This window comes from Archocentrus centrarchus, chromosome 14, assembly GCF_007364275.1.
Source record: "Archocentrus centrarchus isolate MPI-CPG fArcCen1 chromosome 14, fArcCen1, whole genome shotgun sequence".
NCBI lineage: Eukaryota > Metazoa > Chordata > Actinopteri > Cichliformes > Cichlidae > Archocentrus > Archocentrus centrarchus.
This window is the reverse complement of record NC_044359.1, coordinates 36,157,995-36,182,600: the sequence shown is the minus strand read 5'-3', so window position 1 is coordinate 36,182,600 and position 24,606 is coordinate 36,157,995. Positions and strand designations below refer to the sequence as shown.

General features: G+C 41.6%; 1 protein-coding gene across 4 annotated transcripts in view; it reads left to right on the top strand.

The window, feature by feature from the left end:
• Window positions 1-24,606, top strand: part of robo3 (roundabout, axon guidance receptor, homolog 3 (Drosophila)) — a 95,050-nt gene that overhangs the window by 26,664 nt on the left and 43,780 nt on the right. For 2 of the 4 annotated variants that reach the window (XM_030746179.1, XM_030746177.1), the window contains exons 3-7: window positions 12,669-12,826; window positions 13,346-13,466; window positions 15,001-15,139; window positions 16,052-16,179; window positions 17,994-18,005. In XM_030746179.1, the coding sequence (XP_030602039.1) occupies window positions 12,669-12,826; window positions 13,346-13,466; window positions 15,001-15,139; window positions 16,052-16,179; window positions 17,994-18,005 (558 nt within the window). The remainder of the gene's footprint in view (window positions 1-12,668; window positions 12,827-13,345; window positions 13,467-15,000; window positions 15,140-16,051; window positions 16,180-17,993; window positions 18,006-24,606) is intronic. The other 2 variants (XM_030746180.1, XM_030746181.1) reach the window with 1 other exon arrangement.

The window sequence follows — 24,606 nt, the reverse complement described above, 5'->3', positions numbered from 1 at the left end:
CAGCTCAGGGCAGCATGGGGCATCTGGGGTTATGGGTTGATGGGGAGCTTCAGTTCTCTTACAATGGTCTACTCAACAGTTCTCAGTGACCCTTTTATCCCACTGCTCTGGGCACATAACATGCACCTAGAGCAGCAGGATACTAGATTAAAGTAATCCTCTTTTTTTAGGGCCAGACAATTGCTTTATTAGCTGACCACACACAGGAGCTTCAGCCACTTCTGTAATGGTATTGTCGTGGAGGACCCTCTGGGAACTGAGGTGGGTGTTACTGGTGGAGGGTGGGCAGATGGAGAGTGGAGGGTTGTTATTTCAGTTCTCCTTAGCAATGACATGCATACATTAACCAACGCATCACTTCTCCTTGTTTAAGCCTTTAGACCAGCCGTGGTCTCTGACCGTGTTTGGGTAGAGGAGATGCGTTTGTGGGCTGATGCACCACACCTTATGTTTCAAATGGAGCAGACATAAAAAATAAGCTGTCTGTGTGTTCAGCACATAAATGTAACAATTAAGAATGAGTCAAGGAAACATTATGTGGAACATTTTAAACTGGCCAGTATCATTAAATCATTAAATCTTAACATGAAACACGCAGTTCTCAAAAGACTGATATAAACATTTACTTACTAAGCCCCATATTTGTTGACATATTGCTGGAATTCCACATCATATCATACTGAGTGCATATTTGCAAATCTTCCCACCTTCCTCCTGCTCTTTGTTGTAACATGTGGTCCACAATTTTTTTCCTCTGAATTGTTTTTCCCATCTTGTTTTTGCCAAATGACTCCCATCAAAATGCTGTTTCATCTTCGCTTTGCCTTGCTTGCTAAAGGCGTGGCACATTTCCAACCGAAGCAGAACATGTCCTTTAAACTGACTCCAAAATGTGCGAGTGTTTGTGCCCAGAGATTTTTATTACAAGCTGTTTTTTTTTTCTTTCCACAACCCTGTCAGTCACATGTGAGCCACTTCACCTGATCATTTATTCAGCTTTATGATGAGTGGGAGACCGCTTAAGCTGAATTAAGTATTCTCAAACAGTTTGAATATTTTACAAGTAGCTCTGGCAATTTGAAGAGACATGGCATGCCTCTATCTCTGTCATTTCCATCATTGTGCCCATGACAGGGGCATATATATATATATATATATATACATATACATACACTACATAACCTTTTAATGTAGTAGTTTCAATTTAAGTAAAGACTCTTGGAGGGCAAATTCATAACATATGAATTAGGAAATTTATGACCATCAGTCCGAGATAAGCCTCTGCCCTCTTTTTTCATCATCAAACATGCCTTTTTGGATTGAAACCATGAACCAGTAAATACGCAGCTTCATTTAATTGATAAATCTGATGTGGAACCAACACTGAACAGCCATTCACCTTGACTAGACCCCATCTAGAGGTCATGATCTAGCACTGTATATCATAAATTCCTGTAAAGAGAATACAGCAGTGGAGTAATAAATCTTAACTATAGCTTTTGGTAATGTGATCGTATTGATCCACACCAGGAAATTGTTTTTTCTTACTCTGAGCTGCAGGTGAGAGGTCACAAGTCAGGGACAGCTGGCTTCTGTGTTTGAAGAAATTCTCTCTTGGTGCGTCCTTTGGCTTCCTTTTACTTTCGTGAGCCAGGGAGCTGCCAGTGTTAGTTTAATTCCTAGAGTATTAAAGAGTCTGACTCTGTACTGAGTTTGGTCTGCAAGTTGTCCGGGTCTGGGGAGTCAGGTATATCCCAGCAGGAATTTCACTGATGAAACATAGATAAAAAAACTGGCAGAAAGACACATGGACTCTCTCACACACACACACACATACACACAGGACCAGCTTGGCATGCCAGGGGAGTTTTGCAGTGGATTAACCTCGAGGTTGCTGGGTGGGTGAGCACAGCCAGCACAGAATTGGGATGGGAACCTGTTGCTGAGCCACACATAGGTGAACACTCCCCATTCTCTGATGCTGGAAGGATTTACACTCAAATGAGGATGCGTTTGTGTGTGGGAGTTTTCAGTGTGTATATGAATGTAGTCATGTTTGTCTTTATAGCAGACAGACTCCATTTGTGTCTTTGCAGAAACTTGGGACATTTTTTGGGTTAGTGGGAGGGGTTGGGGCTGAGAGGGGCAGGAGGGCTGTAGGGGGATTCGATGTGAGAAGATTTTGCCTGCCAAGTAGTATTTTAATGTGGCCCCCCACTTGACTTGAAATATGGCTATTTCAATCAAATGGACCTAACATGCCTCAGGCATGTTCTGCTCTGTTTGAGTGGGTTCATGAGTGAGCGTCCAAGTGTGAGGGGGAAGAAAGGGAGGGAGAGTGATGATCCAGCAAGAGAGATGGAGGGTTTGCCAAGGCCTTCAGTAGCTTTCAAGACACACATATAAGCACGATGTGCAGCGAGTCTCAGTGCTCCAGATTCATTTACACCTCAGTGATTTTAAAAATGACTCTTAATCTGCTTAACATTGGCTGGATTTGACTATCACTTAATTAATATATATAAAGACAGGCTCAGATCAAATCCTACCTTTGTGGGATTTTATATATATATATATATATATATATATATATATATATATATATATATTGATTTTTAGGCAACAGTTCAGTTCAATTGAATGTTATTTATACAGTTCATGACATTCATAAGAGTCGTATCAGGATGCTTTATATTCTAAGGGAAAAACCATATTAGAGAAACAACCCCAACAATGAGATGATCCTGTATGAGCAAGTATTTAAAGACGGTGGGAAAGAAGAAGTTTAACAGGAAGAGGCCACCATCAGAACCAGGTTCAAAGTAAAAGCAGTGAAGGAGTGGAGTCCTGGTCCAGCCCCAATAATGAGCTTTGTCAGAAACAAAGCTTGATTTCTAATCTTAATGTAACAGTAAAGAGGATGTCTCCTGTGGGGCCACCTCTGAGTCTGGGTTCAGGAAGCAGAGTAGTGTGATAACCTAAGGAAACAACAAATAAGTCTGCACTGTAAGAATAAGGTGCTGTATCGGTATACTACGATACTTACAGACCTGATCTGATGGGCCTTATCATTCAAGACCTTGTGTGTGAAGAAAGCTCATCAGTTAACATAGTGTTCATCTTCATCACATTTAAAATGGCTTTGAAAAAAGTTTTCAATGTTAAGTCATTTTTTCCTTTTAAAATTCTTAAATACGAGAAATCCAGTACAACATAGCCAAAGAGCCTTCATGTGTAGCTACTTTTTAAATAATTCGTTGGCTACAGCCACTGGAATTATTGCAGCCACTGAGTGTGAAGGTCTGAGTAGTGAAAGGCTGCATGCATATGCTGGACTTTTGCACGGTACAAACTAGATGGAGGAAAGCACTGCCAATCCTATTCCACATGTCTTCTTTGGCATTAAATGTGCCACCCATCATTGTTAACTATGAGAAACAGACTACCTGAAATTTAGATCAGCATGTTATGGCTGGCCACCTTTGCTCATTGAGGACTGGGACATTCCTCTTAGCACTCCTGTCATTTATACTGAACTATTCAATGGTGTGCTGGTGGCCTGTCCTGGGTCTACTCTGCCACTTTCCCAGTGTCAGCTGGGAGAAGCTTCAGCCTCCCCTGACATCCTAGTTGGTTAAGGGTTAAATAATTATGGTCGATTGAGTGGCTGTTTATTGCAATTTGTAGTCCATCCCAGTCAGTGGTGGCTGGACTTTGCTCCTGTTGTCCAGTGTGGACACTGGATTCCTGGCATGGTTCCTAAGAACAACAGACAGCATTAAGTCAGAAAGTGGCTGGCAGAGGCAGCAGCAACTGTGGACAGGCTAAAGCAGCTTAAATAGTGCACCCTATGTGCAACTGTGGAAATACAAAAGGAATTCAACTGAGCCATCGGCTGATGTGGGTCGATACTGACAATATACTCAATTACTGAATCATCTTCCTTCAGCTCAGTGATACAGTTGTTTGCCATGTAGTCAGCTGCAGTAGAGTTTTACCAGAGACATACCAGAGAGATACCTGGAACTCAAAGAACAGTAAACTCAAATCAGCAAATCAACACTTCTTTCTGTTTCTTCCTGGTCTTCTTTCTTCCTGGTTAATCTAGATAATGCTTTAAAATAACTGCCCAGACATGTTTCAGTCTATGACTTTGGACTTAGAGAGTTTTTACCATGTGTGATATGTTGAATGCACCTCCATTAAGTAAGGTACTCGTCACGACTGCAACTGTAACTGAGCTAACATTGTGCTCCCAAGTTGGGCTGCTCTTCCTCAAATTCACCACAGGCCATGTTGTTTTGTAGTTTGCATACATGCGCGCGCACGCACACACACACACACACACACACACACACACACACACACACACACACACACACACACACACACACACACACACACACACACACACACACACACACACACACACAGAATCCCTGGACTCTTACCTCTAAATGTCTGTGTATCTCACAGAGACATTAGAGTGCCACTTATGTTGTCTCGCTGATGCATGTGGGTCCACAGTCATATTGGCTCCAGACTTCACTGCTGCCAGGTATTACCCGACAACCACTACCACCCCATACTTACTGCCCCTCATTCATCCTTCCCCCGTTTCAACACATCTGGGTGTGATAAGACACCACTTACGTTGCAGGGCATTTGTGAGTGCTTAAAAAGCCATGAAACATCGCACCTTGACAGATAACCTCATCTATTTTTCCCCTGCAGCAATGGGGAGCGTGTGGGTGATTCTGGTTTCTCACAGTTTATCACTTAATTCAATTTTGGGTGGTATTTTACATGAAGTGACAGTGATAGCATATATTAAAGCATCGTAAACAGAATCAGAGCATGACATGAATATTGAATCCAGTGTAATTTTCCTTGGGCTCGCCTCATGATTATGTTGTAAGAAGAGGTTTATCTATGCTAATAACAAGCTTATAATCTGCTTGTAATGCATCACGGGGACTTGTGGATGTCATTTCAGTGTTATCTGAGCCCAGTGGCTAATAATTGGTTTTCCAGAGGTTTGCTGTGAGAAATGCCGCAGCTTTCATGTAATGTTAATTTGCACTGCAATTTGTTAGCCGCTTCAGTGCTCTATCAACTATATTGTTTGAGTTGTTTTAATTTTAATGCCTGATCTTTTCACTAATCATAGAAAGAAAAAAATGACTTAGACCTCAGTCTTTAGGGCCTAATTTTTGCCAGCTAAACATGGAAATCATTTTTCATGCTCTTGTCAGTACAGCTACTGGGACCAGCTGCTTTTTAGCCATCAGCCCAGGTTCGGTGGTAGCCTGGAGGGAGGCTGCTGAGGATTGGGTGGGTGGGGATGAGGCAGCTGCCGTGGCTGCTAAGTGGACTCAGGAACAGTGTTGGTGCTACGGCACATTAAGGAACAAAAGAAGATGGAGGGACTATATTTGAGGGTGGAAACGCACTGGATGTCAGTGAACCGGTTACGCGAGTGTGTGCTTGAAGGGGGAGTGCAGCACGCATCAATACTTGGGCTGAGAAGGTGACCCTTGTGGGCTTGTGGAACGAAGTCTCATTCATTTAGCTTTAGTGCCAGCTCAGTTTGGCTGTTGGCCACATGAGCATTTCCAGAAACCTAAGCTACGTTATGTCATAAAATGCTCAGGTCAGAGACCTAAATGGCATCACATAACACAAAGTGGAATTCCACTTTAAACAAGTCATGTTTTAGGAAGGACGACATTTCAGGTCAGCTTTCAGAGAATGTAGATAAAGAAATGGTAAACACTTCATCACAGTGTGTGGTGTGTGTGTGTGTGTGTGTGTGTGTGTGTGTGTGTGTGTGTGTGTGTGTGTGTGTGTGTGTGTGTGTGTGTGTGTGTGTGTGTGTGTGTGTGTGTGTGTGTGTGTGTGTGAATGCACTGCAGGGGATTTGTAATCTCCTGTCAGCCTGTAGATTGCACTGAGCTGGTCATATTGGATGCAGACAGCGCTTTGCTGTATTTGCTGCTACAGCTGCCGTGCAGCATATCTGCACGAGTGTGAGTATTTGTATTGGGTGGGGAGGAGGTGGGTTCTTAGTGCCAGCACGGACATCTGCCACCAACTGTGAGACCCCCACCTCCCCCACGTCCTCCAAAGGCCTTCCATCACTAGGGAAGCAGCACACATACACACCAATATCCTGCGTGGGCCGTTTCATCATGGTATAATGGTTGATAGGGATCGGGGGGAGGTCCACTCTGGGTAATGAGAGTGGCTGATAGAAGGTGGCTTCTGATGAAGGCCCCTGTTGGGCCCAAGGGCCTGGATAGATATTGCCTTGAGGAACAAGCGGCACCTAGAGAGAACACAGAACCGATAAGATGTGTGTGTGTGTGTGTGTGTGTGTGTGTGTGTGTGTGTGTGTGTGTGTGTGTGTGTGTGTGTGTGTGTGTGTGTGTGTGTCTAAGCAGGCTTGATAAAGGGATAAGAAGGATGTTTGTATTTGAGCAAAGAAGAAAAAAACATCAGTGTGTGTTTGTGTGTGCGTGTTCACACCAGAGCAGATTGCTTCGTGTCAGGACAGGATGTAAGCTGATGGATTGACAGATGACCAGCTCAGTCCCCCACAGCAGAGCTTGAACCTGAGGACGCTTTTTTCAACTCGCCCTCCTCCCACCATCTGAATATTTATTCTTCTGTGTGTGTGTGTGCATGCATACATGCAGTCCTTGGAACGTTAACAACAGTGATAAAGCCATTTAATTAAAAGTGAACCAGAGCTCACCCCAAAGGTGTTTTTTTTTAATGTCCAATTAAATGTTCAAATGGTGCCCTTGATATATCACAGGGTCCTGATACTTTGCCTGTGTGGTTAATCACACTAGTCTCTTGGTCACAAATAAAAATGTCTTCTGTTGCTTGTCTGATGGCTTCGTTTTAAGGATGAGTAATCAGTATTTTTCAAGTCAATGTGTACATCACAAGCTGGTAAAGTCTACATGCACTTTGGTTTTCTGTGGATTTAGGCTGAGAGCGATGTGGTTGTGTGTGAGTGTGGGTGATGATGTGTAAATCTAAACATACTTTGTGAAAGTCTGTTTTCTGGAAATTGAAATGATGGATGTAAAAATAAATCTATTTCATTATTGTTTAATTGGCTTGTTGTTGATAAAATTCCTGTTAAAGATCCGCAAATTCATCTATTTTGGGAATTCTGATTATAGCTACAGACCAAAATCACAACAGAAATGCAGCTCCGACTGTCAGCATGGTACAGCTTCCTGTAGCCTGTTACTCACGTGGAGCTGTTAGTGCATGGTCATGCTCGTATGGTTCAAGCTTTAATATTTAAAGCTTGTTCAGGTGAGAAATGAACAGGAAATATATCACAACAATGGAGTTTATTTGTTCGTGATCATTTAATACAGCCTTAAAATCATTATAAATAGAATCTCAGATGAGCAACAAAACATGATATATTACACCATGTCATTATTTAGTTAACAAAAATGAGCATGTGAAACACTAAGGACACCCTTACTGTACCTTGTCCATTGGGGATAAAGAGGTTAAGAAGCAGCCAGGTGCTGCTTATCAATTGGACTTGATCAATTGATAAGCAGCAGGTGTGAGCATGTCTGCATAAAAGCAGAGGTTTTGGTAGTTTGATGAACTTTCAGGTGTGTGTTAACAAAATGCCAAAGAGAAAAGACATCATCAGTGATCACTGCTGCTCATCAGTCTATAAGTCCATTTGCAAACAATTTGAAGTCCATCATTCAGTGAGAAAGATTATTCACAAATGGAAAACATTCAAGACAGTCACCAGTCTTCCCAGGAGTGGGCGTATTTCTCTCAAGGCCATGCTCAGAGAAACTGAAAGAAACTCAGGAACCACAAATCCGACTCTACAGGCCTCATTTAGGATGTTAAATGTTAAAGTTCATGACAGTATAATTAGAAAAAGACTAATCAAGTATGAATTGTTTGGAAGGGTTTAAAAGGAGAAAGCCTCTTTTCTCTTAAAAGATTAAGTTTGCAAAACTGCATGTCAACAAACCACAAGACCTCTGGAACAATATTTCTTTCACAGACCGGATCAAAATGGAGATATTTGACCATAATGCACAGTGCCACCTTTGGCAAAAACCAAACAGAGCATATCAGCACAAACACTTTATACCAACTGTGAAGCACAGTGGTGGAGGACTGATGATTTGTAGCCACATGGCCATGTTGCAGTCAGTGAGTCAGCCATGAAGTCCTCAGTATACTGAAGTATTCTAGAGTCTTGGAGAGTTCGGTCCCAGACTGTGGAGATATGGGATCGCCGCTGGTTGTAGAATCTCATCTCGATACCTCTGCATTGAGATTGCTGACTGTCAGCACCTGGGGTACCAGAAGCTCAAAACAAGAGTCAATAGCAGAATCAGCTGTTTGGCACTGGCACAGAAGATTTGACATGTTTTTCATGGGAGCAGCACCACATACTCAACTCTGCTGCTCAACCCACAAATGCATTTTCCTTACAAATGTGGCTCCATTTAAGGGGAAATAAGCAAACTTTCCAGCAGTATAAGATTTGTTGCCAAGAAGCATCATTACAACAAAGAACTAACCAACCAACCAAACACACGTCTTTATTTTTTCTTTTTACTAAGTTACACACAACATTGTCCACAACTGTCTAAAGCTGGACAAATGTGTAATGTCATAGTTGCATGTACAGTATTTGAATGGAAGAAGCTTTTCACTGCTTATTTCCAGGGTTTCACTTCTAATCTTGTGTTCTATATCTCCTTACTTTGTGTGTCTGTGCTCTGATTAAAGCACAGCGTTCAGGCCCAGTGGTGGGGATTACTCTGGCTTTGTTGAAGGGGTTTAAAGAAAGGGTCAAAGTGCACCCTTTTAATTTGGACCCCCAAGGGCCTCATAGGTAATTGCCAGTGCCTAATACACTTCTAGAGAGCCTCTTTTTCCTCAGGTTTGGTGAGTGTGGAGGGGCAAAATGAGAAGGATCAGGGGTCCCCTGGAGCCATGATTTCACTGTGGTGTGTGACAGGTCATCACTGCAGTCCTTTAACCCCACAGCATGGTAATTCAGACCTGGGGTGCAATCAGCTGCCGTGTTTCCTTTCTCACTTTGCGTGACAGGATGGGTTCCTGAACAATGTAGTCAGGTTTCTGTAATGTGCTGTGAATAGTGATAAGGTCAGGGGCGTGGTTCGGCATATCAGGCTTGGAGAAGCTGGTGGGACTCGGCAAGCACCGCATGCTCTGTGGCAAAGTAATTGGCCATCAGGATATGGGTCGGAATACAGCCGTAAGCTGTCGTTTCATCCCTGAAAGAGACGCAAATAAAAAAGACAACAGTAACATAGTTCATTCTGCAGACATGTATTTTATCAGGGCAAAGACAAGCAGCAGCTGTGTCAGCTAATGAGGAAATGAAAAATATCCCTTTCTCTGCTGAAACACCAATGTGCCCTTCTCCCATGACCTTGATTAAAAACAAAACGGTCTGAGTTATCCCCTCACCCACACTCACATTCAACGAGGACGCCACGCTATCTTGACAGGAAGAGAAATGAGCCTTTGTGGTGTACAGGCTGACACTGAGATACCACACAAAGCCAGGTGTTTCAGATAAAGAAATGCCCTCATATGGATGGGTGGAAAGATATATGGATGGTGATGATAATGGTAATATCTTTGGGGGCTTTCTTGTCATAAGGGGAGATGTGTCATTAATTAGATGAGCCACTGACCCTCCACTGTTGGCCTGTAACATTATAGTAACGTTGTTGCTGTTTCACTCTGTCGGGGACATCATGCATTCATGTGCGTATAGACACTTATGTGTAAATATACAAGCACCTTTTGTCAGTTTGATATCAGAATTATGGCTGAGGAGAAAATGCACATCCACATATTTCATGTTCCACTGAAGGGATCTGTTTACTCTGGTGAACATTAACTGTTTTAGTCCTTCACAAGAAACTGACTATGGGAGTTTTCTTGAAGACTTTTGAAGCTATACTTTATTACTATAGAGAGATTACTATACTTTATTATGTCTAATAGAAAATAGAAAGAAGCACAGTGAACAGAGTGCAGCCTTGGCCAAAGCCATCTGCAGTGCCAGTGCCCCATGTCTTACCTAAAAGATGGTGGACATGATTCAATTACAATTACCAGTGAGTACATGTCACCCATTAGTCCCACCAGTGGTTCCATAATGTTCTTAAATGTAGAGATCATCTTGTTTTTATTGGAGTGCTTTCTCAGAAATTGCCTGCTGGAGCTAAGTTTAAACACGAGCCACCACACCAATCTGTTCTCAGACCACTATCCTAGAAAATATTACATGTTTATAACACCAGATATAGACATTTAAGTCTGGGAGTTATAAACGTGACATCTGTGGTCTGATATCTTTGATCGTACTTCTAAGTTTAACAGCACATCAGAAAGTTGTGTGACTGTATCTGGGGACAAAATCTGTCAGATCTGACAATGAGCACGTGCAAAAGTACTCAGGTACTCTGCTTTTTGTTTGTAGTATCCACCACAGTGGTTGACTCTGATTAGAACACAGCCAGACTGTGTCTGGCATCATGGCACAGCTGGTAATTAATGGAATATGGTCCTTTCACATAGGAGGCAGCATGCAGTGCACTGTACTCTGAAACCCATTACTTTCTATTGCTTTCTATTCAAAGGTACTAGTGCAGTCAAAAGAGCACTTACATAATAAAGCAACGTCCTCCCCTGGTCTGGCATCTCTAACACACTGATGCCTCAGAGGTGGGAAATAACTTTAAATGTGTTTGGCTAAAATCACCAGATGAGAAATGAATGAAGAACTGCTCTTAGTTTTCTTGCACTGCGAGGTGTGCACGTTACTTAACAGCAAGACAACACTTTGATATGAATGTTTCCCCAATCGTGACAAACATATCTGTCAGTTTTGCATGCAGGGCATTTTAAAGCGGTTTGGTGCGTTTGCAGGGAGGTGATGTTCTTGGCAGCTTTTTTGAGCAGTCGGTGAAGAGCTGCTCGCGTAAATTGGATGCCAGGTTTTGATATGGCTTCCACTTTTAAGGTGAAGTAACAGGATCCTCTCTGCCCGTCTTTATGACGGCTGGAAGAGCCACAGATCCTCGAACACTCGGGAGAGATGTGAGTTAAGACATGATTGGAATGTTATGATATTGATATGACTTATTGATATCATCAGCAAGATCCCCCATAATGTATAAAAATCAAGCATACCATCCTCCTGCATCAATTAATCATCCACCAGCTCCTTGATGTTTAAATCTCTCCATAGCTTCAAAGAAAACTTTGTGGAATATTTGAGGGTAGAACTGTAATACAGCTCAAAATTGTACTTTGAAATAGTTGCTGCAGGACTTTGAAAGTTTCTTAATAAATACTTAGGAGAGATTGTGACATGAAAAGGAAATTTGGTTGGATTTACCTTTCACATCAGTTAGAGAGGCTTTCTGGTGGGTGTCTGGGCCAGATAGGGATGACATAGAAACCTTTTCATTGCTTTATCCCCTTTGTAAATCTCTAGAGTGGCTTAGGCCAGACTAACAGCCTGCAGGCCGACATTGACTCTGGGCTGTTCCTCATGGACCATTGTTGTCAGTACATCATCCTAGACTACAAAACCATCCTCCACATCTGTAATCTGAGAGGTCACAAAGCTCTAGAGACTGAAATGAGAAAGAAATAGCCCGATGCCTCCAGGTAACAGCCACAAGATGTTGACTACAGAGGGATGAATTTGAAAGGAGGCACTGTGACCCAAAGAAAAACCTCTCATGTTTTATGAATAGACTCCAGCAAAGCATAAGAGAGGGAGTTATTTCTGAATTCAAAGTGGCTTCCTGCAGTTGATATAGTTGATTTATATGATGTGCTTGTCTGAATGGTGATGTTTTTGTTGTGTGTATTTATGCATGTATATTTGCCAAGGGAATGTGTAGGTGTGTTTGGCTCAGAATAAGTTATTGGCCCACTCTGTGCACATCACCTACAAGACTTTTTTATTGATGTGTTGCAATGCAGTATATATGACAGAAAGCCAACACAGAGCTCAGGGTCACATGCATACCATGTTAAATTTATGCAGTATTGATAGCAGTGTCCTGGCATGTTTTGTGTTATTCATACAGTGAAAGATGATCCAAAGATTTTCCTTTCACCTCTTTTGTTGTTTGTTTGTGAAGGCTAAATGCCACTGTTGTTATTCACTTCACTTCAATTCAATTCAATTTTATTTATAAAGTGCCAAATCACAGCAAACAGTCGCCCCAAGGAGCTTTGTATTGTGGGTAAAGACCCTACAATAATAGAGAAAACTCAACAGTCAAAACGACCCCTTATGACTTATTATTTATCAGATGAAGGAAAGCATGGCAAACAAAATAAATGCAAGCAGAATTTTAGCAGACATCAACCAAGTTCTAAGGTTTCGTTATTGTCATTGTACAATGAAATTTACTGCACTGCTGCTTAAAATGAGCTCTTCTCATTCATACAAGAGTAAAAGTAATAATAGCAGAGATGAATAAAGAAAAAAATATAGAGAGAAATAAAGTAAATAAATAAAAAATGTAATCTCTGACACACAAGTGGTTACAGTCACTCTAAGCGTGCCTTTGCAACTTCACTCTTTTCCCCAGTTCTGAGAGATGACTTCCGTCAGACGCCCAGTGATGTGGTGGTGGCAGCAGGCGAGCCGGCTGTCATGGAGTGTATCCCTCCCAGAGGCCATCCGGAGCCCACCATTTCTTGGAAGAGAAACAACATCCTGGTCAATGACAGAGACGAAAGGATAACTGTAAGTTGACAAAGTTACTGGAGTCTGAAAAACTGTGAAAACTAAATGATCCACTTTAAGAAGTCATCCAGTCAGTTTACAGAGAGATCATGCAGTTTTTTTCTAGTGGTACCAGCAGCTTTGCACTAATTTTCTAAAGTGTTCAGGTAACATTCACTCATTCATTTGTGTTAGAAGGGAAAAACTCATATTTAGAATATAATAAAACCAGACTATAACTGAATGATGCTGAGTGAGGCTTGTTGCTACAAACTGAAAGATGTTTGTGTGGTGAATGGCTTGGAGCTGCAGCACATCGTCAAGTCGTTTTAAGAGCTAGCCGGAGAGCCATCTGTCATGACACCCACTGAAAATGACAGAGTGGCTTCTCTCTTAACTAACATGTCTCAATATCCTGTTTCCAATGTCTTTCCATTTGTCTTCTCTCTGTCCTCTCCTCCACCATCATCTCTCCTCACCTCCTTGTCTACTAATCCTCTCATCTATTTCCTTCTGTCTCGTGGCGCTCTTTAATTTCAGATTCGTGGAGGAAAGCTGATGATTTCAAACACCAGGAAAAGTGATGCTGGCATGTATGTGTGCGTTGGAACCAACATGGTTGGAGAGAAGGACAGTGATCCTGCTGAACTAGTGGTATTTGGTGAGTATTTTTTTTCTGGAATTATACTGTAATTAATCAAAGTGAAGTCAGCTAGCAAATATTTTACGGGAAAGGAAAGATGAAATAAATCCTAGTTAGCATCATACATCCTTTTGGAAGCAGGGTTATTTGTTGTGGTGGTTACACAAAATCAATGATAAAAGATACGTTATTAATGGAGTAAATTGGAGCTAATTGGTTCCAGCTAATAGGCCAGTGGGCTTATATACTGGGCTAAATTATTTGAACTACACTGACCCTTTAAGAAATAATGATCTGAATTAAGTTTCTTTAAAAATACATTTGTTAAGATTTTCATCACGAGATTCAAAAACAGTGAAATTATCCTCTATTTTCTGCCTCGCTTTATTTTTCTTGGGTCGGACGTTCTTTCCTTGGCAGATATCGGAGGGCTGGATTCATCTTTCCCACCCAGCTGCTCTTTGCTTTGCTCTCTTGATTTCTCAGCTTGTGTGTCTTTTCTCTGATTCTCTGCTCTGCTCTCAGCTGAGTACCACAAGCATTCTCAAAGAGCGTATTGATCCCAGGAAACGGACAGAGAATTGAAATTTTCTTTTCAGTCCCTCAGATCTCCTGTTCACCACCACCCACACTCCCACAGAATCCTGCTCCTCCTGCACATTGTAGTGAAGCAGTAAACTCAAACCCAGCGTGTAATGCATAATCAATTTATGGTTCCTGAAAATGTATGGCCTGACACTTTCCCTAATATTTCACATTACTGCCATCAGTAAAAGTGATAAGATGATAGCCAGTGCACATCTGTGCTGATTTTCCTGTCCATCCATTTTCTGGCCCCTTAGCATGGGTTGGGTTCTGCAGACTTGGTTGTCAGACATCTCTCTTCACAGCAACTTTTATACCTCCAGCTGGGGCAATGATTTCAATCTGGTAATGATCATGGAAACACCTGTGTCCCTGGGTCTGCTGCATGTCTCTCATGACGCTCTGCTTATTGAAACTCAGACTGTTTATTCTTGCTTGATTCTCCAACATGTTTAATTGTGATGATTCTTTCTTTGTTTGTTTGTTATTGAATTTTTCCTACTGCAGCAATATAATAATAATGCTGGAGAGGTTATTAATATTGTGTCATTTTTGAGAGATGCTGCTAACAGCAGTCAGTAAATGTGATCAGTTTCTGTGTGTTTTGCTCCTGGGCCTTTTTTAAGAAAATCCTTTTTGTCTAAAAGTTTATTGATGCTCTTATGCTCCGCTGAGGCTCAGGTTGAATATTAAGAATCATAATGAGGGGGTCTCGTTTTGACGCTGTTTTTAATGCTTCCATCCCTGTATGTGCTTTTTTTTTTTTTTTACACCATTTTGAGTGAACTGCCAGAGAGCAGCAGTTTCTGGGTTAAGGCAAATATTTCTCTCTTTATCTTTTCCAAGTGTGTCCACTGACCCATTACACAAAAGGCTACAAAGTGCTAACAAATGTGAAAAGTCAAACTGCAGCCAACAGCTAAGCAGTTTTAACCCTCTTACTGCACTCCCCTCTGTCTAATTTCAGAGAGGCCAATGTTCACCAAACAGCCCGTGAACCAGGTGGTGCTGGCTGACGATACAGTGGACTTCTTCTGCGAGGTACACGGAGACCCGACTCCAACTGTCCGCTGGCGCAGAGAGGAGGGCGAGCTGCCTCGGGGCAGGTACGACAAAAGCAGCGCTCTGCAGGCTCTGATATCACTACACTGAAGATAAATCCCCACTGCCTCAGTGTTACTCAGCTACACCATTTGCTTCTTGAAATGGCACTTGTTGCTCATTTCACTAATAATATAACAGCCACCAATTAGGCAGCAACTGTCTGTGCATGCAGTTTGATCTGATAGCTAGCTCTGAAGGAAGGCAACACAGTGAGTGAGTGACAAAATGATTTTCTGTGAGGGGATGAAGTCCTGCTGATTTGAATTTCCCAAAGAAAATTATATATAGTTAAAAAACAAACACAAGATAAGATAAGAGAATATGCTATCATTAGTTTTTGGTATGTAATGACCAAGAAATTAAAACAAATCAAAGCTTCTGCTCAGCCTGTAATCAAAGTGCTGCTTTCAATACAGATAAAAAGTTATCATAAATAAGTTAATAAAAAGTCCTGTGGCCCGGCAGCTCCTGTTAGTTAGGGATGGACAGCCGTCCCAGTCATAAGCTGCTTATTTGTTTATCAGCAGACCATCAGACACTTTCAGAAGGGAGTATCATGTGGTGTTTGCACCATGACACCATCACGCTGATACTGTGAGAGTCCTGCTCGCTCACACTTCTGCATGATTTGATTGGATGAAAGTTTAATGATCTGTCAGGGGAAATAAGGTAAAATGTTGACTGGCTGTCAGCAGGATTCAGGCCGGCATCCACAGCACAGTGCAGTAAACACAAAGCTGCTTGTTCAGGAAACTGATTACAGCTTTCAGACAACTTTGTTTTTAGAACCATGACAACTACCAACATGTACTGGTCCAGCAGTGAAACCACTCACACATCTACTGACCTCAAAATCCACCACCATCTGGAGATTTCAGAACATGGATTTAACATTTTTTTGCTTTTTTTTCTAGATTTGAAATCCGCAGTGACAACAGTCTGCATCTGACCCAGGTGCGAGCCGAGGATGAGGGCACCTACACCTGCGTGTCAGAGAACAGTGTAGGCAAAGCTGAAGCATCAGCCAGCCTGCAAGTACACGGTAAACTATGGAAAAGCACAGACACACGCTCACGTATTAGATGTGCCAGGAAAATTTCCTCTTTTGTCTATATATATATATATGAATGCATATGTGCAAACCCTATTGAAGCAGTAGTCTGTATAGTGAGCAGCTGCCACAGCTCAGTGACTGCAGACCTCTTTCAGAATCTTTGAGCCAGCTCAATGTAAAAATACTGCACTCACTCATACTTTGCAGTACTTTGCATATTTTGCAGTAAAGAATTCCCCATCCCAGCTGATTTTGCCACAAAACACTTTTTTCCAAGCATTGCAGACCAAAATTTTCTGTAATAGGCTCTTCCAGCTAACAGTATAAATCCAGCACTACTTATTACAAACTGGTGGTGGCGCTAGATTGGGACTTATCTTCTACAACATTATCCATGAACAGAACATTTACAGATGTAAAAAAATAGATACTCTTTAAGTCTTTTGCAGTAAAGAGTTTGCATGCAGAATACAGGGTGGCTGCACTGACACACTGTTTGTCTGCGGCCTCGCTGTAAAGCAGCGTGAAAACTCTTTATCACTGAGTCCATGTGCAGTTTTACTGCATCTGTACTGATTTGATTTCTAATAAATCTGAAGTGAAAAAGGTTTTATCGAATTGGTTCAGATATTTTTGTAAGAATTAGGAAACAATCGACAATTGTTCCTAAACAACGTTATAAATATTGTAAAACTCAAGTGCAGCCACTTAATGGAGAATCTTTGTAGAAATGAGGTGTAAGCACTGACTGAGGGAATTGTTTGCACAGATGGGCAGCTTTGCCACGATGCACCGCAAACTGCCCACATCTCACCTACAGGCATGCTGTCTCATTCCATCGTCTTTTACTTCACTCTGGCTGTTTTTGTTAGACAGTCGGGACTTTAAGAACATTGTTTCTAAAATGTTTCTAAGAGGAGACACTGTCTGTTAAGAATAAGCTGCTAGTCGGTTGGTTAAAACTCGCCATATCGTGGCATTGGTAATACACTGTTAACTGAAGCTAACAGAGAAATGAAGTGAAAAATGGATTTTAAGTTCCTTTCAAGCCTCAACTTGCTATTCCTCTGGAGAGCGAGCCGAGATCAAAAAGAATTGAAATTGCATGAGAATAAAGTCAGTCCCTTGAAGAGAGATGCTCAAATGAGAAATCTGTCATTTGTGATGATAAAAGGGAATTTTTAGAGTTTTATTCTGTAACGCTCAGTGCAGTGAGCGGGCCCTCTGGTACTCCTGACATCTGAACACACAAACCTTATGCTCATATATGTCTATGGATGCAGTGACGAATACGTGGAGACAGGGTTGTCTTGTGCAAAAAATAAATAAATAAATAGCATTCAGAAATACACATCATGCACTTAACTAATAGGATTTTGCAGCAGAAAAAGTCGTTCCCAGCAGGAGCTGTTGGCACATAGAAACTTGGTGCACGTACAGTGCAATGAAAAGTATTTACTCGCTTCCCGGAAGGTTCACCACTGTTCCAAGTTTTCTCCATTTGTGGATGATGGCTCTCACTGTGGTCCCCAAAGCCTTAGAAATCATCAGTGAAAAACAAATATGCAATAAAGGAAAATAGCTATATATTCTACAAAAGCACAGATCCATCGGAATCAGCCCTCCTCCATTTACAGTCACAGTTCATGTCCTTCTTAATTTTGGTTAGAGTTGAGTTACTTTAGTGCTTCAGAGTTTCATTTATCTTATCTAGTATCACCGTTCATTTCAGCTCATCATGTCATTCTCCTTTCTCTCTCTTTTCTCTTCCTTCCACCCATTTCTGCATCACACCATCACAGTCGGCCCATCCTGTAAGTACTCCATTTCATCTCATCTTTGCATATGTGTGTGTGTGTGTGTTTTTATGAGCAATGACAGAGTCGTGCCTGTATGGGCTGTTTGCCTGCTTGAAGGCACACCCCTCTACTCTCCATCACTGGTGCTTTTCTGCCAATTAGGATCGCCAATTAGTATTTAAGCACCACTAAAAATGCAAGGAAGCAGGCTTTTGATTTCCTGCAACTGCAGTGATCTTTTAGCATGTGTGTAGTGGGGCCTTCAGTTGCTACAAGGAAAAAGTTTAGTGCACAAACTCACTTTTCATAAAATGAATTAGCAGACAGTTCTGCTGCAGTCAGATGCTGATTAATCCACATGCCCAGACAGTTCAGTTTTCTCCTGAGGAAAAATTGCTTTTATACTGTGATGCTGTGTATTGGTATGTTTATGGTGATTAAATATAAAAAACAAGAATTCCTACCATTGAAGTAGGAATATAATAGTTCTGAGGAAACTGAGGAAAGAAGCAGAACTTATCTGGAGTCTCAGCTGTCAGAAATTAGTTGTTCCCAGTGCTCTGATAATGGAGTAAATATTAAAGTGTGTAAACGATGGGCTTCAGGATGAGTTTAGGAAACATAACAAAGAAGAGCTGTAAGTAGGATGTGGGTTTTTTTATAACATTTGAGCCTTTCCCCTCTCTGTTACTTCACATGTACGTAGGCAGAGCCAGCAGAGAGGGAGGAAATAACCTTTTTATGCTATGACACACACTGGCTGTGGGTATTAGATTTATGTCCATTAGGAAAACCATTTTCTAAGTCAAGCAAAATTGATGGCCCTGTAGCCCTGCAACAAATGAACCCATTTTAACTTTAAAGCACTCAGGCTTAAATCTTTCTTATGAAAAAGAAAAAAAAGTCTTTCCAATGTTCTTTACAGCCGACTGTGTGTCTTCATGCTGTGTATACTCCTCTGATTATATAAAGAAAAGAAAACAAAAAGATTTAAAATTGTGCACTTGTTGTGAAACGAGCACACAAATAAGTGTTCTTGAATAACTATCACAGATACAGGATATATCATCAAGAGTATATCTCATCAAAAGGAGAAAATGAGCATCTAACAGTTCTTCTCTAGAGCAGAAACCCATCAGCATATCCAGCATCTCACGTCTCCTGAAAGATGGATCATTTACATAGCAAGCACGCTTGATACCAATCAGGATTGTAAAGAGAGCTGAAGAAAAGGGGCAGTAATTACATCTGGGACAGTCTGACAGCAGCAGGACGCAAAAATCCTGATTAATGTTAAAGTCTCAGAAATTCATCTATTGTGCACATTTTAAAATCTGAAAACTCCCCTAATAATATCATTGTTGGGAACTGTTTCTGAGTTCCAGAGAAACACCTACAGCAGTAGACACGTGAAAAAAAGACATTTTACACATTACATTTTTCATGCACAAGCATGTGATCAGAGATCTTTTTTTTTGTTGCTTCAGCAGTGATGTCTGTCACTGCTGAAGCAGTATTCACCCCGTATTCACCCAGTACTTTTTGCATATTTGTCACACTTGCACGTTTCAGATCATCATACAAATTTTAAAATTGGACAAAAATAACCAGAGTAAATAGAAAATGCAGGTTTAAAAATGATGATTTGATTAAAGGAAAAACCCTGACCCTGTGTGAAAAGCAGCCCCAGACCGTCACACTACCACCGCCATGTTTGACTCTTGGTATGATGTCCTCTTTATGGAATCCTCTCTTAGTTTTATGCCAGACGTAACGGGAAAGTTCAGCTTGTGTCAGTCACAGAATAATTTTCCAAAAGTCTTGGAGGATCATCATCATGTTTTTGGCAAATGTGAAATGAGCCTTTGTGTTGTTTTCGGTCAGCAGTGGGCGCCACCTCAGGATTCTCCCACGGAGGTCATTTTTGCCCAGTCTCTTTCTCATTGTTGAATCATGAACTCTGACCTGAAATGAGGCCTGCAGGTCTTTAGAAAGTAAACAGAAACTGTTTATGCTAATCACTGAGTTTGCTTACTTACCAAAGTATAAATGCCAGCTTGGCAAAAACTAAGCAAACAGGATTTGATGTGGAAACGGAGTCGGTGCCATCTGTAAATATGAACCTAGCTTTGGGGAATGAAGAAACAGGGATGAAGAAGGAAAAAATATTCCAGGGAAGAAAAGGCAAACTTCTACCACAAAATTGGATAAATTATGAGGTTCTCTACATATCTATTTATGTAATTAAATTTTTTTATCATTTACTATGTAAGCATGGCCTGAGACATTCTCAAAGAAAATAATGAACGTGCTGCTTCCATAACTTATTCTTGGCCTATTTAAAACTTTACCAGCCCTCCAATTTATATATTGATATTGGACAAATAGGCTGCAGTTCTGGGCACAAGCTCCAAATGGAATATCAGCACAGATGAACTATAGTCCAGCTATAATAAATTATGCCCTGGAAATAATCACCTCCTCAATCATTTTAGAATGGAGACAGTCTCAGGAATGAAGTCTGTGTATTTAAGAGGGGGGTGTGGTGTCTGATGAAAGGGTGAAGCAGCAGCAACAGCATGGGAGTGTGTTTACTCTAGCAAACACGGCGCTGCACCACCGTGGGACTGTGACAGCTGCCTGTCACATCTAGCTCCCTGAGGAACTCCTGCTGGGAGGGTGTGTGTGTGTGTGTGTGTGTGTGTGTGTGTGTGTGTGTGTGTGTGTGTGTGTGTGTGTGTGTGTGTGTGTGTGTGTGTCCCTCCATGTGTGATAGTTTCAGTATGTTGCTGAAAATCATATGTGTAGCGTGGGTGGGGGGATAGGGGAGGTAAGATGCTTTGGTTGTAAGCACTTTGTCTAGCTTTGCTATGTGATTGAGCAGCACGCCGTGTTCATGCAGCAGCAGTGGAACAAAGCGCACACTCTGAGTGAGAGCGCAGTGTGTGGTGAGCAGCTGAGACTGACACTTCAGTTTGTTTATGAGGATTTTCCACTGATGAGTTTCAATAACTCAACTCAAAAAGGCTGTTTTCTGCATTAAAATCACACCATGCTGATCTCCACTCCGTTATTCACCAGCTTGCTGTTTCCAGTACGCCCTGCACTAACATGTACGTCCGGTGTGCTGGATATTATGGTGTTTACTATTTTCAAATCGTTTTTCCATTCTCATCAAACACTGACTGAAGTTTGATGGTTTCCATCACTGTCGAATTTCATTCCGATGAAGTGAGTGAATACCTATGGAGCCTCAGCTACAGAGACTACAGCTTAGGTCTATTAACTACATCCACAGTACATCCATCAGCCCATTTTAGCATTTTTACCTTTTTCATTTGTCTGACAGAATGAGCTTATCCACCATTTACTGTAGCTCAGTTTCTGCTAACCAGCTGTTTCCCTATTAGCATCACTACTGTTGAAGTTTTGTCTCTCCAAGTGAGCCTCTCATTCTGCTGCTGGACTTCAGCTTCCCTGTCTTTGGCCATGTGGTGATGGTAGTCCTTGTTTTTCTGCAGCCTGCAGAGGTGAACAAGGACAACCATCACCAGCTTCTGTCCAACAGAGTGGAACTGGAGTCACTGGAATGCTACCTAAATACATACTGGTCATTAATGCATTCATCACACCACAGTTCCTGGCATTTGACATATTTGCAGTGAAACTAACACCACAAATAGAATCCAGCTCTGAGGGAAACACTGACCCATGATGACTGCAGAGTCATTTGATCGGGGACCGCAGAAGCACTGATTGTACCCATTCCCACTGAAGACAAACACCAGATGGTTTTTTTGTTTGGTTGTTTTTCTTTTTTTGTGAAAGGAGCTCAGGTTCTCAACCTGAAAATGGCCAGATAAAAAAATAAGCATCAGGCATAATAACTTGTGTTACAATAAACCAGTATTTCTGGTTCCTAAACGCCCCCAACTGAAAGAAAAAAATGAGAGAATCCTGATGCTGGGAACCCCTTTTGAGCTTTGCTCCTCTGGTTACCTTTGCATGTTGTTGTGATAACATATTTATGTCTTAATGAATGCAGTGACGTAGACATGAATACAACAAAAAGTTGTTTGTGTTTAGAGGAGGTGGTGCTCAATCCCAGCAGGTTTGATTATCACGAGGAATTGTCAGGATTTGTTGGGGAACGCACGCACAAACGCTTTGAACAATTACTGGAAACTCATTCGACGTCAGGATCAGAGAGCCCACCACTTGGAGGAAACATTTACACTGGCTACTCTCAGCGGTTACATGCCAAGTGTATTATGGCATTTTTTGATATGATTTAATAAACCTATAAAAAAATAATAATGTCCTTGTTAAATATTCTAGGCTCTCTGGGATCATAACGCAGTCCGATGTGGCAGTGATCTGATGTGATCATAAATGTCCTTTTAAATTTTACCATCTCAAGCCTCATATTTACCTTCCCCTTGAACTCAACTTGAACACCAAGAACAAGTCAAATATCTAAAATTTGAAACTTATTTCTGATCTGTAGGAGAACATTTGGTTCTTATAAAACAGACCTATCCACAAACTTTCAAAAACACTAAGCAATTTACACCCTGACTAGACGTTCCTCCTTGAGTCTGGCAGTTTTCATAAAAGCTGTGGAAATCTAACGTACAGCCTGTTGTCTATTTTTGCTCCCCTCGTGGCATGTTAGCTTTGTTATGTGTTCTCCAGCTCTGGCAATATACGCAGCATATGAAAGAAGTCTGCAAGATCCTTTGAGTTCCTATCTCAAGTGCTGCATTCTCTATTTAGAAATTTCCCATTTTGCCTCCCCGACTGACACTGACACCAGCAGTTATCAGTTTATGTGGCATCATTTTCTACATGAGTTTCTACATTGCATAAAATTGGAAAATGAACGTACCGTGGTATTAATGTTGAGTTAGTTTAAGGCATAGCAAAAGCTAACATACCAAAAAGCCAGCGTCTCTTACAGTTAAATTATTATACGAGTGACATGCAGGCATTGTTTGCTCATGTTTTCCATGTATATTTCAGCTGTTCTCTTACAATCTATATCCCCATTTACATCCCTTTTGAGGATGCTAATGCATCTTGCTGCCCTAAATCTAAGGCTCAGTGTCATGCCGGGTGCACCCATTATTGCTAATTATTTATTACAGCTTCAGGCAATGTGCCGGCTTGCCTCTTCAAATCAAACACTGTTATTCTCCAGACAGGGCTGTGTAGTGTGCCAAAAACAGCATTTTAATAGCCTGAATATTCCTAGCTGTCACCGTATTTGGGTCAAAGTTATGGCTTTTGTGTCAGGCATGAGGAGAAAATTTTAAGGTGTTGACAGGTTTTTGTTAAATACTCTGGTGAACAGTGCAGTTATATGGCATCCTTTCCCCTGTCTTTTCATTACATGCGTATATGTGCACAGGCCTGGAGATGAATTACATAAGAAGTGAGCATTACACTGTGTTTCTTTAATATTTCAGGCCTTGCATCAGCCTTGACAGGAAGCCTTGAGTCCTTGAGGTAACTGGGAGAGTGGAGACAGATGGTTCCATATCACTGGCCTACAAAACCCAGGGGTGTATGTTTGCGGATTGACCTTTAGGGTTAGCAGAGGGCTGCTAGTTTGATCCCAGGACATGACCCTGACCAGCTCGGCCAAGACACCCCATTAGCTGTAATTTATCCCGCTGTTGACACATGGATGTCTTCCTGCTGTGCAGAGGGGCCCATGGTGGCAGCAGTCTAAAAAGTGAATAAAGTGTATACAAGGCATGAAATTAAGCTTGCACACTCACATCTGAGGTAGGCGATTAGGGGGAGCAGGCGGGTCAGTGGAGAGATCGGGGACGTTTCAGCTCTTCACACTCGTCTGCTTCTGATTTTTGTTTCCAAGCTGCTTCTCCTCATTTAAGCACTCGGCTTGTTTATGAGAAATTGGCCACATCTGAGATAACTAACGTCTGCAAGCCTTTCTCAAAATGTATTTCAGGCTGTGCTTGAACATAGGAGCTAAAAAAGCAAAGATGTGACTTAAAGAGGCAGCATTTGTGAGTCACAGCAATGTAACCTGTCACAGCTGTGTTTTTTCCTCCCTCAGAACATCAGTCATCATGGGCTTTCCAAATGTGAAGAGAAGACAATATTTCATGTTTACTTCAATATTCTAAGGAGGTGTGTTTAGGAGGTTCTGGTGTCTTTATTCGGGATTTTTGCCTTTCATGGAGAAACAGCAGAGTTGGCTATTTGTTCCGTCGCCTCTCTTTCACTGTGACTCTTAAGTGTTTTTGCCGTTTTTTTTCCTCTCTGTTCCATAGGCTGTCTCTTTCTCCTTCTTTGTGTTTCTTTCAAAGCTAATGGAGACTGAGAATTAACGTGAAGCAGGAGATCAGGTGGGAAGATGAGAAATCAATTAGGACTGGTGCATAATTATGCATTCACCCCCAGCACCCCCTTCCCCTCTGTGGAGGAAGGACTGTCACTTTGCTACAGAATCAATAGAAATCAAAGACGTGTGTCTGTGTGGATGAACGCTCACACATGCGCGCGTGGCGTGGTGCAGCAATGAGAACGTGAGACAGCTTACCATTCGTTTGCAGTCCCCCCCCCTTTGCCCTCCATCTGTGTTCAA